Raw genomic sequence first — 20,495 nt, 5'->3', positions numbered from 1 at the left:
GACAGCAGTCGAGCGCTGACGGTTCTGTTGGACTAGAGTTCTGTCTGGGTTTCCGAGGAGCTGTGCCCTGTGGGGTGAGGCACGGGTGCCCTGATGACTGGTCTCTCCGTATGCCAAGCAAAGGCTTCTCAAAAGCGCTTTCGCAGCTGTGAGGCCCCACAGATGCTCAGGCCAGCCCCCTGGATCCCCGAGGGATACTTGTGAAGACCCTTCTCCCCACAGGGCAGCTCTCAGTCTGCCTCTGTGCCCCCCGTGGGGGTGCACTTCACCTGTTCCTCATAACGTCATCAGCCAGACACAGCTATGAGCTGGTGAGACCTCTGTGGGCATGATGTAGCCCCAGAACCCAAGCCTTCCTATGAGTTCAGGGGAACTCAAGAAAGGGCATAATCTGCATTCCCAACAGCTCAGAAGGTGCTCCTGGGACCCCCTCGGAGAGCCCCACCAGCTTCTCCAGAGCACCTTCCCTCAGGCAGACTAGAGCTACCCACGGTCCTGGCCACTCCAAGCCCAGTCCTGACTGCAGAGCAGCCACTGCAAACTGGAAAGGCGCACTCGGTGGGAGTCCCTGGATCATAAGGAAGTACACTTGGATCTTCTCCCAGGGGAATCCACAGTGATACAGGCGAGTTTATAGTTAGCCCGAGAGAGCTACCTTCAAGACCATGGTCGGGGCAGGTGGGGGCACACGCTTGACCTGTTTCCCTGAGTAAGATGAGAGTTAACGAGGTAGCCGAGGGGAGCAGTCCTATAGCCTAGCCCGTCTCCTGAGACCCCAATATTGCCTTTCTTCACAGGAAGAAAGGAAGGGTCATTGTTCCCCCAATAAGGGCAGCCCAAGGTTCTCCTTGAAATCCAGTCCCTACAAAAGGTGAGCAGTGTCTTCCCCAGGAACCTCAGAGCCCAAGAACACCCACAACACCTAGAGCTTGATGGGGATGTACTTCCAAGTGAGATGACAAGTTTGTCTAGAGGCTCACAGATGGGGGAGGGTATTGGGAGAGCTTCAAGCCCCAGCCCCTGAATCAGCAGCTGTGAAAACAGACCCTGTTTAGAGAGGTTCTGGGTCTCTCCCATAGCTCTCTGAGCAGACATCACAGAGCGCTGTGGAAAAGGCACGGTCTGGGCTGGTGCATGGGGAATGCACTTGGTGTACACAGAAATTCAAAAATTTTATAAAGGGTAAAGAACCTGTTTGCTCTGATCCCAAAGCTGAAAGCTAAAGTGAGAAAAGCACATATCCATTTCCCCGGCCCCAACCCTCAAGGAGAGGTCACAATGCAGGATAAGACCCCTAAAGTTTAGTCAGTTTTTCCAGACCCCAGTCCACCCAGGTGACTGTGGTGCCCAGATACCTCGGACCAGGACTCTTAGGTGTAGGAATATGGCCTTTGGTCTGGGCCTTGTTCTAAGCTGTTTCTGCAGCTTGGTTCTGGATAGATTCCTGGGTTTCACTGGGCTGAAATTCTGCCCACGATGCTCCAAGAAATCTGAGAATCTTCCAATTGGAATGAATTTTTCTTCCTTATGTACTGGCAGCACTTTGTGGCCACATCTCTAAATCGCAGTAATTCAAGGATTGCTTTGTCATAAAAGAATGTGCTTATCACACTCACTAGATCATGAGTTGTTGGAGGACAAGGACCACATGAGAATTATTCCCATCCCTGTCCCAGGGCCGAGCAGCACCATGTCAGCTGTGGAGCAGGACTCCCCTCCACATCTGCTGCATTCAGAGAAATGAAAGGCAGGTGATCGCAACACTGAGTTGTGATGTCACAATACTGAACTTTGCATCCCATTCCCCACCAGGATCCCAACATGGAGGTCAACATTGCTCAAACCCCAGAAGGCCACCACCATCATAACCACCCACATTATGCCAGCCTCATAGCAACGTATGACCACAACATATGACCACATAAATTCTAAACCCATGCCCCAAGAGGCTGCCATCCTATCAGGGGAACAAGCCCCTCAGGAACAACCCCAAACACTCCTGCAAGCAACTGGCACAGAGTGGGTATTCCTTATTAGTGGGGTTCACTAATCTGATACAGATTATCTAGGAAGATTTTAGAACAATAGTTCCTGGCTCCCATCCCAAACCTGCTGAATCAAGATTTCTGGGGATGAGACCAAGATTCTCTATTTTTAAATGTCTATGAGTGATTCTAATAATTAGCTGGGTTGGGGTTCATTTTATATCGGGCAGGGCCACCAGAGATACTTCCTTCCCCCATAAAGTATCAATTTAAAAATAAAGGTAACAAGTGATGTTTGTGACCCACAGTAGCCTGGTAGGAAAAGTGCAGACTCTACTTCCTTGGATGTGCTGGGAGCCTCCTTTGAGAGCCATCCTTGCCCATCTAGTCTTTGCCGGATGAGACCCTCCACCCCAACCCTCCAGTACACTGAATACCTTGGTTCTACAGGCTCAGTTCTTATAGCCAGATCCTGAGCCAAGCCCAGCCAAGGCCGACAGTCACAGGAAGTCCCATCCCCTCAAACCAGTGGGGTAACATGAGTATGGCTCCCCAGAGTCAGCACTTGTGGGCTTGTGAGGAGCCTGGCACACCCACAGGCGCACAGAGTTTCCGGACCCTCCCCACCTGCCATCTCTGCCCCACCATGTATGCCCCAGTCCAGGGACTGGGCTGCTTTCCTGATTCTTGGTTTCCTCTCCAGTCCCTGCTGTGAGAGAAGCTCTTAATGAAAAGGCAGCCTCTTGTCGTGGCTGGGATGGCCTGCCCGGGTAGACGATCTTCCCCTGGTGAGGACCAGAGGCCACCTTCCCCCATCAAGTATCTGCCTATTTAAGAACAATGGTAACAAGCAATGTAGGACCCACTCTAGCCTGGTGAGACAAGTGTTGAAGCTACTTCCTTGGATATTCTGATTGCAAATACTGGCAGGCCTCTTCATGAGCCATCTGTTCATCCAGGGTCAGTTCTCTCAGCCCCAGTCTCCCTCAACTCCAGGTTCTTCTTCCCAGGCCGCCCTTGTGGCCCCAGCAGGCTTCACAGCCCCGACTGTAGTGCCTATTCCCCACTGCAGGAGCAGATACAGACAGTTCCCACCTCCCGTCACTGCCAGGACTTTCTGCTCTGGAAAACGAACCCTTTGAGTTACTGCAGACCGTCTATAGAGCAGGCACCCCAAGCTCCACCACACACTAGCACACGTCTTCAGTGCCCATGTGCTGGGGGACCGGGCAACAGAGGAAGGAGGCCTGAAACCATCCTGTTCAACTTCTAGGAATTGACCTGAAATTGACAAAGTTGGACCAACGCCATCTCCAGGTTCTCTGCTTCTCTCCCAGGGACACATGTGGGATCATGGGACCTTTATGGAAGCCCAGAGAAATAAGGAGAACGTTCTATCAGCAGAGGGAGCTCACACCGCCCTTATCATGGCCGCTACCTGATCACAAGCAATTACCAGGAATATTATCTGTCATACTGAGGCTGACGCTTTCAAACCCCAGCTCATCCCAGTTCTCTCTGAACATTTGAAAGAGGCAGTTTCCAAGGACTCTAGTTATTGTGATCATATTTTCTGGGATGAAGGAAAGGATGCTTGAAACTGCACTTGTCCTGGAAAACTTGGGGTTAAATATTTATGGGGGATGCAAGGATTCAGCCACGAAGAAGGAAAACTGGACATGCCTCACGTGTGAACAGGGCACTGCGGTCGAGGTGGGAGGGGAGTGAAAAAGCAGCTGCCTGTTTAAAAATACAGCTAGCAAGTGAAGTATGTGACCTATATGAAGAAGAAAACCACAAAGCTGTTATATTTAGAAAAATGAAAGTAGATGAACAAAAGAGTGACACATCGTGTTTCAGGATGGGAAGGCTGTGTAGTATAAAAATGCCTATTTTCCTGAAGTTAATTTATAGTTTAATAGGAGCGCACATACAAAATCCCAATAGGATTTTTTTTACTATGACAAAATGATTCTAAAATTAATCTTGAACAGCAAACAGATGAGAATAACAATGAATATTCTGAAAGAGAAAATAATTAACGGAGGAAGGAGTAGTTTCCAGCTCTGCCAGATATTAGAACATATTATAAAACAACAATTAAAATTATTCAATACCAGTGCTAAGATAGGAATGAGCAGCAGAACAAAGCGGTGAGTCAAGAAACAGACTTAACTACATCCGAGGATTCAGAATGTGATAGGATAATTCATTTGCCTCAAATCAAAAGGGAAATGAATTACTTAATAAATTGTGTGTTGGAAAACTGTGTAATAGTTTGGACAATATCATACATTCATCTAAATAAACTCCAGATGGATTAACAAATTATATTTTAAAAAAATCAAATTACTGACAAATAACCAAAAATAGAACAGACTGTTTTTTCAGATCGGTGGCAGAATGATAACTTTGTCAGCTTTGAAAAGAAATCACAAATATGGAGAGATTTGTCTGCATAAATATGTAAAACAACTGTACAATGCAAACTAGCAAAACAGAAAAAAGAAAGCTGGAGATTGGGGAAAATATGTATATCAAATAGAAAGAGCCTTCAAATTGAAAAGGAAAACTCCAACACGACACTCTCATAGCCACATGTCAGGACAGACAGTTGTTACCCAGGGGTTGCAAATAGCAAATGCCCCAAGTCCCTGGGGGCAGGGCTGGACCCCGGCCAGCTGGAGAAAGGCCAGGACCAGAGTCCTGTAATGGAAATCCTGACACATCTTGCTCCAACAGGGACACGCTTCCAGCCATGCATACCCAGCAGTCTCTCTCTAGATCCTACTCCCATGGACCCTACCTCCCTTCTTTCACTCACTCACTTTGGGAGCAGTCAACCCCTTTTGGAACCACTACACACCAAGTACTTAGAGACAGTGCATGTGTGTGTGCACACTTGAGCATATGTGTGTCAATGAATCCAATGAACATCCTCCTTTTGCAGAGCCCCAGACCCCCTGGCTTCTCTCAGAACCCAGCACTGCCATTAGAGCAGCTTTCTTCCCAGCAGGGCCCCCACTCCGTCCTCCCATCTTCGAGGCCCAACTGTTCTAACAGCATTGATGAAAGTCCACGCTCTATGAACAGAGGGGTTGTTGCTCCCCTGTTACACACCTCCTGTGATGCCTGCCACATCTCTGGACCTCAATGAATGTGTGTCAAATAAAAGATGAACCTGCATGGGGCAGTTTCTGAACGCATCTGATTCACCAATCCTTTCTAGACGAAAAAGTAAACTTTGAACCACAAGAGCCCACTTTAATTTACATAATTATGTCTATCTTCATGTGAAAGTGAGCTCTTTGAGGTCAAGGGCTGTGCCCAATTCATCTCTAGATTCGCAGCACTTATCATAACATTTGGCACTTCATGGAAGTTGACAAGGGTGTGCTGGAGTGATGCATGCAATTTATACCTATTAAATTAGCAATTTTTAAAAGGCCACACAAATACTTGAGGTTTGGTGGTGCTGGTAAAGGTTACAAGAGATACATGTGACCTATATGAAGAAAATGATAAAGTTGTTAATATTTAGAAAAATGGAAGCAGATGAACACAGAAATCTATGCCATATTTCTGGATGGGAAGGACATGTGTTATATGAATCTTGGTCTTAACCTTCAAGATTTTGTTACTGACATTATGACCTGGCAGAACATTTTGGGGGAATGATACAAGTATTTTTAAATGTTCCTACTCTGGCCCAACAACCTCATTTCTGGAAATTTACCTCAAGGACAAAATTCAAGAAAAGATATAAAAAAGTCATATGCTTGAGGATGGGGTTCCGGGTGGCTCAGCTGGTAAAGAATCTGCCTGCTAATGCAGGAGATGCAAAAGATGCAGGTTCGCCGATCTCTGGATCAGGAAGATCCCCTGGAGAATGAATGGCAACTCACTCCTGTGCTCTTGCCTGGAAAATTCCATGACAGAGAAGCCTGGTGGGTTATAGTCCATGAGATCACAGAGTCAGACATGACTGAGCACACATGAGCATGCAGGCTTGAGGATGTTAAAAGCTTATATAAAAATAATTGAGCTATATTGCATTTCCCCCAGAGGATAACTGGCTACGTCATGGTCCACTCGCTAGACAGAATATTCCATAGATTTTAACACTGGTAAAGTACAAAAGACATCTGGTAACATGACAAGATATGCAATATAATATGAAATTCAAAAGACAGAATGCAAGATGATATGTTCACTTTGATTAAAACCACGAACTTCAAAAGACAGAATGCAAGATGGTATGTTCACTTTGATTAAAACCATATGAAATATGTGTGTGCATAGGTAAGAATCAGAAAGGAATGGACAAATTTGAAATTGGCTTTGGTTGAAGGAAGTGAAATTAGGAATATCTTATTAATTTAAACTTCTAAAATACTAGAGTATACCAAAAGCCTGTGCTGAGTAGAGGTCCTTGGGCTCCAGATACTCCTTGAAAGAGTTACAGTACATTGTATGGACATGGCACTAAGATCTCTCCCCCTCAGTCTGAGCAGGATCATCCCTAGAGGTCCCCCAGTTTAGAATTTTACCAGGATTAGCCACAACTACTCATGCAGCTGACTTGGTACACAGTAGGTGCTCAATACATCAAAATGGATGCATAAATGGATGGTAAGTAGAAGGAATGAGAAAAAGTAAAGATGAAAAAAATGCCTTCAACAAAGGTATATTGCAACCTGAATACTCTTTGGAAGGACTGATGCTGAAGCTCTAATACTTTGGCCACCTGATGCGAACAGCTGAGTCATTGGAAAAGGCCCTGATGCTGGGAAAGATCAAGGGCAGGAGGAGAAGAGGGTGACAGAGGATGAGACGATTGGATGGTGTCATTGACTCAATGGACATGAACTCGGGCAAACTCTGGGAAACGGTAAGGGACAGGGAAGCCTGTCCAGCTACAGTCCATGGGGTCACGAGGAGTCGGACACCACTTGGTGACTGAATAACAAGCGCAAATACCAGTGTAGTCCCAACAAGGGTCATGGATCTAGTCCTCGTGAATTTGTTTCATTCTTGTCAATTCCTGTTACTTCGTGGGAGTAGCTCAGACCACAGTTTGTTTCTCAGTCTGGACTAATGTTGTCGTCCTAAGCTCTCGATGTCCTTACTGACCTCTTGAATTCTGGAAATCTGGGGCAATAGAGAGAGTGTACATTTGGAACAGAAGCCAACTGTCAGTTAACAGTTCAAATTCCAACCCATCATCTAAGGTTCTATAACCTCTGAGCCTAGTTGAACTTTGCTATCATCTGTAAAATAAGAGAATAAATATTCCATGATGCTGTAGGGAAGAGTCCTATCTTCCCAATGACAAAACATGTAAGACACACTGGCATCTTCCTTTACCCCATGCTTCCTCACTGTCACTATTCTATAGTTTCTAATCACGACCTAACTTAAAACGCAAATACACAGATTTCATCGTATTTAGAATCTGACAAGACCAGCTTATCCTATACTGGTAGTTCTCCATCCTGGGTGACTTTTTCCCCCTGAGGATACAGGCAACGTCTGGAGACGTATTTGATTGTCACAGCTAGTAGTGGGCGGGAAGGGTGGGGGGTGCGGCGGCGGTGTGTGCTTCTGGCTTCTAGTGGGACAGGAGGGATGCAGCTAAAACATCCTAAAATGCACAAGACCACCTCCCACAAAAGAATTATCTGGCCCCAAAGGTCAGCAGTGCTGAGGTTGAGAATCCCAGTGACCCGAGGACTCAGTCCATTCCTCTGACCAGAAAGAAATCTGAGTGTGTGTGTGTGTGTGTGTGTGTGTGTGTCCAGAGCGTGGACAGGGAGTGGTTGAGGGGCGTAATTCAGCGGGGAAAGGTCGGGAGGGTGCTATAAGAGGACCATATCCTGCAGCATCCCTGCATGGAGCACCCTCCTTTACCTCCCAACCCTCCAGCCCGTATCCTCTGTGACACTTTCCCTGAGCCCCTGAGGACCGACGTCTCCCTTCCCTGGTCTCTCAAGGACCGCTTGCTGATTTGTAACTCACACTGTATGCATCCTGTGTATTCTCATTTCACACCTATGCCATATACAGTAGGGACCGAGCAATTAGGATTCACGCCTTCTCTTGGTGATTTACAAAATGGCCAAGGGAAGCTGGCATCTTCGAGGTCTTGGCATTTCTCTGGTGAAGGCTGTTTTGAAACTTCTTCTGCAAGTGGCTGCTAATGGACTGATAATTGGTTTCCTGGCTTCCTTATGAAGTGTGAAGTGTTCTGCTAGCCTGTCAACAAAGCATCAAGTGTTGTGCAAACCACCATCGGTTATTTGTATCTTCCTTCTATTGTATCTCTTATTGTGGAGAAAGAAGGGGACAGGGTTATATGGGAGAGGCTCCCATATGGTGCTTTTGTAAGGAAGCCAGTGAAACAGGCAGAGTTTCTGGGAAGGTGAAGGGTGTTTGAAACCTGGGGGGCGCTTTCTCCCCAGGACCCCGGGTTGAGCACCAGTTCTCCAGGTAGAGCCTGGCACAGGGTAGACACGCAGTATGAATACCGCTGAATGGATGGGAAGTGCCATTGCTGCCACCTGCGTTGGAGCAGCGATCCCTGGAGATGTGAATCAGCCAACGAGGAGGAGAGAGGAAGAGAAAAGATGCCGGTTTTATCCTTTCTTTCAGAATGCTTCTCACGGTGAGGAACATCATCTTCTTTAAAATCGAGATGAAAAAAAAAGACCATCTACTGAACATCTACTACTGTGAAGACAGCTCACAAGCCAACAAAATGATTCCGAAGTCCCTGCTTGCTACAGAAAATGTTTTGGAACATGAAGGCAAGAGTGTACTTGTGTCGTCTCGGCAGGGCCATTCCAGAGTAAGGAACTGTTTTGAAGAAAATGTTTCAAGAGAAGAACAATGCACTGCTGTGCACTTCTCTGGACAAATGTTCAAAGAAATCTGGGCCTTCAAAACACCCCCCAACTTCAAGTCCTCTTCTACACCCTCAGAAGGAAAGAACGACATTGTTTGCTAAATATTGTGTTAATATTTATCATGACTAATGTTGAAACTTAGGGCACTTAAGCTGACATTTGCTAGAGGTGCTTTTTTATGTACATTTATGACCATATTATAAAACACAGAGACTGGCTGGACTATTCTATATTGTTATAAATGCTTACAGATATTGTCCTTTTTTTCTACGGATCACACACTATTATAGGATCACACATCTATTATAGGATCACACACTATAATAAATATTTGATCTGGGGTCAGGAGAAGAATGCCACATTTTAACTTTATCCCTCGAAGAATGAGCTCTGTATAAATGACCCACTTTAGAAAGTGGTTTTCAAGTGTTCATGATGGAAAATGTGAGGACTGTCCGTGTCATAGTTGTCTTTTTCTGTAAATATGATCACAGAGGCTTAGAATTGGGGAGTGCAACCCCATCAGATAGATCAGCAAAGCAAACTTCAGAGAGAAGCTGCCCTGGCCGGAGCCAGGAAACTGAGCCGAGACTAAGACACAGGTCTCCAGATGCTGAATCCCTAATTCTCTCAGCGCACCCAGATCTTCTTAGTACCATCTTTCACCATGAGTTAGACCGGAATTTCCCGGAAGGCAAAGCCTGAAACCCAGGGATGCATCAGATTAGGGGCTGGGGACTCAGTAGAGAGGGAGCTGACAGATGGCACCCACTTGTGACCTTGCTCATGGTGCAAAAGCCTGGGGCCAGCATGTCCTCTCGGGCCTCCTCCACCGGAGCCAGCATCCCTGAGACTCCAGCCATGTCTGTTACACCGACACGATCAGAAATACCTTAGTGATGGCAGTACCTTGGGGATATCACCCCCATCTCTCAAAATCATCTGGAAGAAGTGCCATCCTCCCCCCCTCCCCCACCCCCAGAGTGCCTGCTTCCCGGTTCTCATCAATAAGCCTCAGGCTTCTCCTCCTTGTTTTAAACCACAGAGAGCACCGCCCCGGTACCCGCCAGGACTCCTCTGCCCTCTGCTTCTTCTCAGCTGATTGTAAGCAGTGCTCAACATCCTGTCAGCTTTCCTCCTGGAAGCAGAGGGCCTGCTGAGCAGCACTGACTGAAGTTTTCAGAGAGATTTCCTGAAACTACTTCTAAGAGCCAAAGGGTCAAATAAATTCCTGGAGGGCTTGAGTGACAGGCACCCCCCCACCCCCCTGCCTCCCGGAGGCAGCATTCCGCTACCTGCATTTCTCAGTTTGTGGAGCAGGGAGCTTTATCTTGGTTCTAAGTCACCGGCTGGCTCTGAGGCACACTTCACTCCTGCCAGCTCTCTGCGCGAGACGTCTGACCCTTTCCAGTTCTCCCTGCCTTGTTTCACCCAGATGGATTTCAGAGATGGAGCCCCCATGCTACTTGGGACTCCTGCAGTCCAGACCTTTGCCTTCTGAGGTCCTGACTCTGACCTGCTCTGCAGGGCTCCACTCAACATGCCCATTCCGCCCTAGGCTCATCTCTGAACCTGCCCAGCCCTGCTCCCTGCTAACCTCCCCCGCCCCCCGCCCCCCACCCCCAGCTCCCAAGGGTGCATGTTCTCAGGCACTATGTTCTAACCACATCAGGCCAGAGAGCCGTGACTGATTTCACGCCAATATATTTTTCGATAATTTGATTTGCTTAATGTGCATCTAAGACCAATTTGATCTTTAAAAACCTCTGCAAGAATCTTTACATAAAACTCACAAATCATCAAAAATGCTTTGCCAACTACACAAAGTGATATTTTGGTTGTTCGAGAAGTAGTCACTGTGGTATGACCCGGCTCAGCCACTCCCGAGCCAAACTCTCCATCATCACAGATATTCCTTACAGTCTCCCAGGTTACTCCTCTCCCCGCCGCGAGGGGCCAACATTCTCTACGAGGCAGCACCTGAGAAACCCACTGAGAAGGGAAAAGAGAAGTCGGGCTGTCGGCCCTTCCCCGGGGAAAGCAGATTGTAAGAGATGGAGGGTGGCGGGGGTGAGCGTTGGGAGAAAAAGAGATGATAGCCCAGAGAGGGGGAACCTTTGATGTCTGAACAAAGACCAAGCCTGCTCCTTTACACACTGCCCCTTCACGCTAGCTGATTTCCCTGGGAGCCAGGACTTATTTAAAGTATTATTTGCGCCGGAAAGCAAAGTCAGACCATCCCAGAGGAGGGAAGGAAAGAATCCTTGTTGTCCCCAGAGAACAGAGCACTCAACTCCAACCCTTTCTCCCAAAGATCAACAATTCAAAGACAGCTGGATCCCAACCCCTCCCTACATCTGATGCAAGAGGAAGCAATTGGATGAAACCTGTGTGTCCCGGCATGGCCATGGTATCCCGCAGTACCCCCAGGCTGGCAGAGCATCTAGAGTCTTACGAGCTTTGCCAGCACCTCCCACCCTGGCTCGACTGTGTGGCCTCACCAACAACTAGAAGGGTGAGGAGGAACGTCTGCATTTGACAGTGCTTGCGAGGGTCACCAGGAGAGGAAGGCGGTGTCGAAGGAGCCCCAAGTGTCAAGAGCAGGCACGCTCAGTGCTACACCGTCCACGTCACTGCCAGAAATGAGGACTCAGCCAGAGACGTTTCAAGAAAGAGAAGAAACCAACCAGAGTGAAACTGTGGTTACGACCCTACAAGTTTCCCAAGGATGGGGCCCCCAGATAAGCTAGGACAGGGGTCCCCAGCTGCTCAGTAGAAGCGGCCCCCCTCCCCGCTCACTTACACACGCAGCCTGGCTTCTTAGCCGACCACTGGTTATTCTTTTGGCACGTGATTGCCTTCTGCCCCACCAGCTCAAAGGCAGGCTGGCACTCAAACTGGAGGGTGTCCCCGTGGCGGAACCGGGAGCCTTCCCGCCGGCCGTAGGCAGGTACGCCGGGATCTCCACAGCTGCCCTGCTCGATCTCTGCAAGAGAGGAGAGGAGAAAACAGACACATGTGGTGACTCCACACCGCCCGAAGCCGGGGCGCCACGCTGCACCTCTGCCAGGAGGGCTGGGCTCGGACAGACCCCGTGGGCTTTTGATGAGAAGCCCTGCAAGGTCCTGTTTAAAACAGCGTCCTGGGAGGAACGGGCCCTCCGGCTCTGGGACTCCGCACCCATAAGGAACACTCCAGGTGCTCAGCTGTTTCCATTCAGGGAAGGTGGGTCTAGGTTCTCTGCGAGATACCCGTCCTAGGAATTCACAGGTTCACAGGGTTTGGAGCCTTCTTCACTGACCAGACTCTGCATTCAGATTATGCCTGTTCCCTGGTAGATTTCAGGCTCAGTCCCTTCCTGAGCAGTGGAAGTAAGAACAAGATGGGAGGGAGGCTGCCTTTGCTGCCTGCCTTTCCCCACCCAGAGATGATGTGAGAATCAATATCCACTGCCTTCTGACCTGGAAGCACTTTCACGAAGATGTATTTTTAATTCTGCTTGAGATGGGAGCAAGGTAAAATGAAAAACAAAGGACTCATTAAGTATGCTTTTAAAGTTCATGGGATCCAACAGTGGTGAGTCACACAGCGAGTGGGTGGGAACCCCCAGACAGCTCTGGAGGTCTAGACTCAGGGGCGTGGCGGGTGGACGGCCTGGTGGGAGAGTCAGACAGGACTGAGACACTCCGGGGAAGTCCTCTGTCCTGGCCACGGCCCTGGAGTTTCCTCCAGAGTTGCCCCCGCACTTCTACGAGTTTGGTGATGTGAGAGATGAGGAGCAGGAGCGGAGGAGGGGAGGGGGTTGGGAGGAGGAACTCGGATCCCCGGGAGGAAGGCGCCCTGCAGGAAGGACTCCGAGTCATGAATGAAGTGACAGATGGTGAGGTGAGGACAGCAGGAGTCCTGTGATTCAGGGGGCTGGAGTGGTGGGAGTTTTTGGACACCTTCCCAGGACTGTCAGGCCAAAGCGACCCTGCCTTTTCCGTGGGCGCCGTTATGGGCTGTCGGGGCCACGGTCCCCAAAGTTGCTGTGCGTGGCCCTGGCAGGGGTGATTCTGCAAAGAACTCTCTCACCACAGCTGCTGGGTCCTGGGTTCGGGTCAGGCGAGCCCCAGGCGCTGCTGCCTTATCTGGACAGTGACGGTGAGTACTGTCACCTTCGTGGTCCTCCTCCCCCAAGCCAGGGCCTCCAGCCCACTGCTGAGAGCAGGCAGAACGAGGTGTTCTTTGGCTGGGATTGCGTGAGTGTGTGTGTGTGTGTGAGAGAGAGAGTGTGTGTGTGTTAGAGTCAGAGTGTGTGTGTATGAGAAAGACAGAGGGGCAGTGTGTGTGAGAGAGAGAAAGTCATTGTGTGTCTGTGTGTGAGAGAGAGATCTAAGTCAAACAGCTCTTGCTGTCCTTGGTTTCGGGGAAAAGAGGGTCTGTGTGGCCAGGAAGGAGGCCTGAGGACTCCAGTGCGGGTCAGCTCATCCTCCTCTCCTCTCAGGCATGCCCCTGATGGCTCGCTCTACGCACGCCTGAAAGCAGAAGTCAACCCCCCTCTGAAGCCAGCTCTTCTCCTACCGGGGCCGGGGGAGGGCAGCCAGGGAGGCGCTCCCGGGAAGGTGGCCCCTCTGCTCCAGGTCCCGGAGCCCCAGGAGACCTGAAGAAACGGAAGCAGAGGCCCTGAGACGAGTCAGCCTGGAGAAGCGAGCGGCAAGGCCCCCTCCTTCCTGCGGTGTCCCCAAGCATGCTCTCTTAGGGACACGGGGCCTTGGCGAAGACTTCCACTGCAGGCCGGCTGAGAGCTGCAGAAGTCACACACGTGTGACAGAGCTGTGTCACACCCACGTGTGAAGGCAGAGCTGCAACTCACTGTCTGGGAGGGGACCCAGCTGTAAGGTGTCCTGGGGAGGCCCAGGGATGCTGCAGAAGAGGTAAATGTGGGTCTACGGGCCTGCGCCCCAGACTGCATCCGCTAGTCCGGGGGTGTGACCGGCTTGAGAGCAGCAGCATCCTGAGGGGGAGGAAGGCAGTCACTCTGCTCTCTCCACTGGGAAGGCCTGGCCCTGTCCACACCCATTCCATTCCTCCTGCTGTCAGGATGACCAGAAGCACAGAATGAGCACCTACGACGTGCCAGTCTCTGTGCCAGACACTTGAGACCTGGACGTGGGCTCTGCTCTCAAAGACTAAACAGTCTAGGCCAGGAAGCTAGTGTTCACGACGCAAGGTGCTCACAACCCACACTTGGAAGGTGGGGCTGGAGAGGGAGTGTGGGTAGTGAGGCACTAACCTTGGGCGCAAAAGTTTAGGGAGCACCAGAAACTCAGCCTTAGTGCAATGTCTTGTTTTTTAGAAAATCAAAACTGATGCCGGTCAATCAAATCCAACAGGAAGAAAGACACTAGAACTTAAGAAAAAGACCAGATCTGACTCAGCACTTGATGACTCACCTTGCTTGCCTCATCCTAGTCTTGGGCATCAGAGTCACTACTGAGATTTTTTTAAAAATGTTGGATATTTTGCATTCATCTTGGTTTTTAAAAATCAGAACATTAAAATATTGGGCTGGCCAAAAATTTATTTGGGCTTTTCCATCAGAGGTTATGGAAAAACCTACATGAATTTTTGGCCAATCCAATATTATTTATTGCTGAGTTTTTGGGTGCCCCCATATCTCTCTTGTCTCAGCCCAGTCTCAGCCCAGGCATCAGGGAAGACTTCTTGGAGGAGGTGATGTCTAAGCTGAGGCCTGAAGTCTGTGCGGGAGCCAACAGGTAAAAAGAACAACTGGGATTCATTGCAGTAATATTCGAAACAGCCGAGACCTAGAAACAACCTACATGTCCCCTGATGGATGAACAGATAAAGAAAATGTGGCATACATGTACACTGGGATATTTTTAGCCACAAAGAAGGAAATTCTGCCATTTGTGATGTGGATGAACCCTGTGGGCGTTAAGCTAAGTGAAATAAGTCAGAGAAAGACAAATGCCAGATGATCTCACTTATAAGTGGAATCTAAAAGGAAAAAAAATGAACTCACAGAAACAGAGCAGAATGGTGGTTGTGGGTGGGGGGTGGAAGTGTGGGAGTGGGGGAACAGGTACAGGTGTGTGAAAGACACAAAATTCCGAACATAAGATGAGTAAGTCAGGGGAGGTGCTGCATAGCATGGTGATTCTGGCTAATGACACTGTGGTTGTATTCTTGTAAGTTAGTAAGAGAGTAGATCTTAAAAGTCTTCAACACACACACACGTTGTAAGGTGATGCGTGATGGGTGTATTAACTAACCTTCCTGTAGTAATCATTTCACAATATATGCACATATTTAATCAACACGTTGTTCACCTCAAATTGACACAATGTTATGTGTTAATTACATCTCAATAAAGTTGGGAAAAAGAGAAAGGCCTTAGTGGGAGGGAGAGGAGAGGAAGGACCCCTCCTGTGCTGGAGGAGCCGGTGCAGAGTCACAGGGGTCAGACTGCTGGCAGGACTGCAAGACTGGCAGTGATGGTGACTCATCTCTGTGATCACAACGAATTAGTAGTTCTAGAACTAACTACCCTATGTGCTGGCGGCCGCTCTGAGCATTTTACCTACGGTTGACTCCTTTCATCCTTACAGTGCCACTGTGAGCTAGGTACTACCATCCCCATTTTAAAGGTGAGGAAACCGAGGCACAGAGAGGTCTTGCAATTACCCAGGGTTATATAGCCTGGAATTGGAGAAGGAAATGGCAACCCACTCCGGTATTCTTGCCTGGAGAATCCCAGGGACGGGGGAGCCTGGTGGGCTGCTGTCTATGGGGTCACACAGAGTCGGACACGACTGAAGTGACTTAGCAGCAGCAGCAGCATATAGCCTGGAAATGGTGGATCTAAGGTCCAAACCCAGATTGTATGGTTCCAGGGCTCTTCACCGCCACGCCACGTTGCCCTTCTATAAGCATGAGTACTTTCCACAAGGTGATGAGATATGAGACCGGAAGAGGCAGCCAGGGCCAACCCACAAAAGGGCCTGTGCGACCTGCTGATGAGACTGGACTTCAGAGTGCAGACAATGGCAGAGGGTGGGGACTCGGGAAAGGGTTTCATTTCACTAGGCATCTCAATGTGGATTTTAACGTGGAAGGTGATCCACAAAGAGGAGGTGACTCGTGAAGAAAGCACTTCTTCAAAGTGAACGAATAGCGAGAAGTCAGGTGGCAACTTATGAGGACAGGACTGTGGGCTTGAGGGGGCAGTGGAGCAGGGTTTTTAAAGTTGAATAAACTAGACTGTAATTACATGATGGGGAGGGGGAGAGAGGGAGAGACAGAGATGGAGAATATGGCTGAACGAGGGACACTGAATGGTCAGCTGAAATGGACGGTGACAGCGTGAGGTTCTGGAGAAGGCAAGAGGCCCGGGACCAGGGCACGCTGGGGGCTTGCCCTAGAGATCAGGAAGCTCCCCTTCCCTCGTGACGGGGGGAGGGCAGAGGTGACCACAGCGACCTTTCAGGGAGGAGAGCAGGAGGCTGAAGGAGCTCTTGTGATGACACAGGCTCTACACTGCCAGCGGAGGAGGAGGATGGGTCGTGATGTTTGCTGCAGGCGGGGGACCACTCGTGGGGAAAAGGAGGCAGCATTGAGCAGAAAGTCTGCCACAGTACCCTGGAGAAGAGGAATCGTGGCTGGACGCACGGCCATGGGCCCCGGGTCCACAGACGGGGTACGCTAGTTTACAGGGACACCCGTGAGCAGGGCCGTGTGGCTTGTCCCAGAGCCCTCGTATACTGGTTCACGTGCACGTGGAGAAAAGGAAGGGCAGTGGGCAGGGAGGTGAGGCTACTGATTGAAGAACAGCTGATGGGTGAGGCTAGGGGCCAAGGCTGATGGTGGAAGGAAGTGAACAGAGTAGGAAGAGGAGGGGATGGGGAATGGAGAAGCCGAGAGAAGGATGGGAACGGAGTAGAGGGAGGAGTGGGTGGAGGAGCAGAAGGCACAAGGGGCTTCAGAGCAGGATGAGTGGAATCGAGGCTTCACAGGTGCGGAGAGCAAGGTCCCTACCCACAGGAGGTAAGGAGGCTGAGAAATGGAAAAGCAAGGTGACAGCGAGACTCAGGATGGAGAGGAAGAGGCTGGCGACCTGGACGAGGAGGGAGTGAGCAGGAGAGGTGGAGACAGCCCGAGTCAAAGCAGAAGGGTGTGCACGTAGGTGGAAGGCACTGGAGAGCAAGCCCACGAGCCCACCTCTCAAGGGTCAGGTTCATGGGGTCTGCGGACAGGAGCTGCCCGCTCTGGAGAGGGCTCCTAGGAATGGTGACCTCGGGGGGAGTCAGGTTTAAGGGTGCATTTGCTGAAGAGGTCCAAGACATTGAAGAGAGGGAGGTGCAGACTACAGAATCAGGATTGGGTGGGGAGAGAGGAAGAACAGAGAGGGTGGTTCGAGAGTGCCTTTCGGAAGACTGGGGGGCTGCAGGCTGGCTTCTGGCCCTCAGACACCCGATGTCTTGATCTAGACCTTCCCTCCAAACCCAGGGTTGACTCCTGCTGAAAACAGCCAGAAACCAAGTCTCTGTTGCCCTCCTGCCGGAAAAGGCATGAGAACCTGACCCTCCTGGCTGATGCTGACCAAATCTGAGGTCAGAGCCCAGAACTGGATCCCTAAGTCAAATTCTGACTTGGAGAAGATCATGCATGCAGCTTCCTGTTATCTGGCTTAATAGAATTCCATTTTATAAGTGTGTATCTGTCTCCCTCCCTCCTTCTGCCGACCAGAAGTGAGCTGGCGAACACCAGATGCGAGCTTCAAAGACCCTCAGAATTCCATCTCCACCTGCGTATTCGCTTTCCCCTTCTCTGCTGTTTCATCCCTATCGTCGGTGATCAACCGTACCATCTTCTCCCCAGGTTTTTCCATTTCTAATACCAAATTGGAATCCTCTTTCATGACAACATCTGTAGAAAAGGAGCTGCGTCTTGTGTCTCTATAAATTCACTACTTGATGAGCTCCAAGAAGGGAGCGCCATGCAGAGGGACGGGGGGCAGTGAGTGTGAGCTAGGATTCACTGTCTTTCCAATGGGGTGGGATGTCATTCGCTCCTCCATTGATTCCCTGTCCCCTTGGCCTGGGTTACAGCGTTCTCTCCTCCCTGATGTCCCAGGGCCCACTGCTCACGTGACAGACTTCAGCCTAAGACGTCACCTCCTCCGAGCTCTTTCCCTAACCAGGCTTCCGAGATGGTTCCCTTTTCTTTTGCGGTCTTGGCATTCTGGTCTTTTCCTTTGTGCACTGATTTGTAAGTATCTCTCTTCATTTCAGTAGTTACTTTTCCAGACACTGCACGTGTAGCAGTGAAAGAAAAGAGCAAACCTCTTCACCTTCCTGGAGCCTCCTGTCTCTGGGGCGTCAGGAACAAGCGGATTCACGTCACCGCCCCTTGGTGCCCCCCGGCCTCCAGTGGCCTCCTCGTTTCTCCTCTCCCCCCCGCCCCCTGAAACGTAAGCCCTGCAGAGGCGGGCCTGGGTTATGCATTGTTGATCACTTAGCACAGTGCCTGGAGCACAGAGAGCACGCTGCTCCATGTGGGAGCACGGCTGATGTGTGCTGCACGGGAACTGTGCCAACGCCACGCTCAGCGCTAACGATGCAGAACTGCCCGACCCGCGGCCCCCTGCCCTGGCCCACTCACAGTCAGGTGGGGCTAGAGACGGTGACAGTGTACACTGGGATGCACCTTATCACACCACCCCTGCAGGTGTAGCAAGGCCGCTCCGATCTCAGGCTGGGGCTGGGAGAAGCAGAAAGACTTCACGGAAGTCTCCCAGGCAGACAGGGGAATCGGCCCTTGCTGACCACTTCCTGGTGGTTCCTCCTTGCACCGTCTGCTCTCCACCCCATCCCTCATTGCCTCAGCCCACTTCTCTTAATTTCTCACCTGGGGCGTGTCATCAAGCAAAAACTGTTCCCCTGCCCCTCCCCTGGACTCTGTACTCTGCAAATCACTGTGAGATCGCTAGAAACAAACATCTGATCATTAGTGTGCCCTGCTCATTGATTCTTCCATGGCTTCCCATAATCCACAGATGAAAACCCTTAACTCCGTGGCATGGCAGGACCTTTGCCTACCGCCTCCCACCCTGGCTTTATCTTTGTCCATCTTCTACCTTGAGATGTAAATACCATAAAAAGGAGCCACCTGCAGGGAGGTAAAATAATGCCAGGATGACAAGTGAGGGCTCCGAAGTCAGAGAGTCCTGGGTCTGTATCCTGGCCCTGACACCAAGGAGCAGACCTTGGGTACACTTCCTATCCTCCCTGAGCCCTAGGTTTGTCATCTGTAATATGGAAATGGTAATAATAAGAGCCACTTTGCAGCATTGTTTTGAGGATTAAATGAGTATGTGTATATAAGACAACTGTCAAAACGTCCAGCATGTGGCACATGACCAGTAACCAGGAGGTGTTTCCTCAAGGTCATTACTGGCTGTTGCTGGCAGATTCCAGCTGGCTCTCACAAGGCTCTAAGTTGGTACCTGCTGTCTGCTCCTCCTTAATGAACACCCCCTGCTTGTCTGTCAGACAAAGAATCTTCTTTCAGTGTCAGCTCAAGTGCTTCCCACTTGGGGATGTGCCCTTGAATCATTCAGGCAGACTTAGCTTGCTCTCTTGCTCTCTCTCTGTGTCACTCCCAGCCCCCTTGGACAATTTATTTATTTCTTCATTTTGAAGAACAGAAGTTCAATGTGGCAGGAGGTGAGGATGAAAAGAGATGAGCCTGGAGAGATGGTCTGAGGAGACCATGAAGAGTCCAGATCAGCTCCTTAAAACCAGAAATCCCACCCCTTCTGCTCTTTGTATCTTCAGAAGCAAACACAGTGCCTTAGGCATCCTGAGGGCTCCAGACCCATTGTTCAACCAGCATAGGCTCCTGACAGGTGACCAGGACACTTTTGGTGCTTTAGACGACCCCTGGGCATGCCTGGATCTCATGGATTTCCTTGGAACCACATCCTACTCCGCTTTTCTACTGATGATGGGAAGGTCACAAGCAGGCAAGAGGCAGCGTGCACCTGTACGTGTGTCTCTGGAAATCTGTGCACTGGTCTCTGCACACACTTTTCACGAATGGGATGGAGGTGTGGGTGGATGTGGTGGGTGACATTCGTCCCTCCCATCTCCTCCCTCCATCACACTGTTATGGGTGTGTTCACAGGCTGAAGGAGGTTGGGAAACAGGGGTGAATATGGTAAATACGGGTGAAGATAAACATAAAGAATATCCAGGTTGCCCCATACTATTTGTATCAGCCCCAAACTGGAGCTTGCCATCTGCAAAAACCCATATATTCAAAGAATATATTTCAATTGGCAGATTGTTGTAGTTTAGTTGCTAAGTCATTTCTGACTCTTTGTGATCCCATGGACTGTAGCCCACCAGGCTCCTCTGTTTATGGGATTTCCCAGGGAAGAATACTGGAGTGGGTGGCCATTTCCTCCTCCAGGGGATCTTCTTGACCCAGGGATAGCACCCACGTCTCCTGCACTGGCAGGCAGATTCTTTACAGGGGGGCCACTAGGGAAGCCCCTGCTGGCAGATTACTTCCTGCCAAGTTTTAACGGGGCAATATC

At 50.0% G+C, this 20,495-nt stretch overlaps 1 protein-coding gene across 2 annotated transcripts in view; it reads right to left on the bottom strand.

Moving 5' to 3' along the window:
- The window catches only part of CSMD2 (CUB and Sushi multiple domains 2), a 684,323-nt gene that overhangs the window by 255,487 nt on the left and 408,341 nt on the right, over nucleotides 1–20,495 (bottom strand). For both annotated transcript variants that reach the window (XM_043878199.1, XM_043878200.1), the window contains exon 13: nucleotides 11,694–11,876. In XM_043878199.1, the coding sequence (XP_043734134.1) occupies nucleotides 11,694–11,876 (183 nt within the window). The remainder of the gene's footprint in view (nucleotides 1–11,693; nucleotides 11,877–20,495) is intronic.

The sequence above is a fragment of the Cervus elaphus genome, chromosome 20, assembly GCF_910594005.1.
Source record: "Cervus elaphus chromosome 20, mCerEla1.1, whole genome shotgun sequence".
NCBI lineage: Eukaryota > Metazoa > Chordata > Mammalia > Artiodactyla > Cervidae > Cervus > Cervus elaphus.
This window is presented reverse-complemented; position numbering and strand designations above follow the sequence as displayed.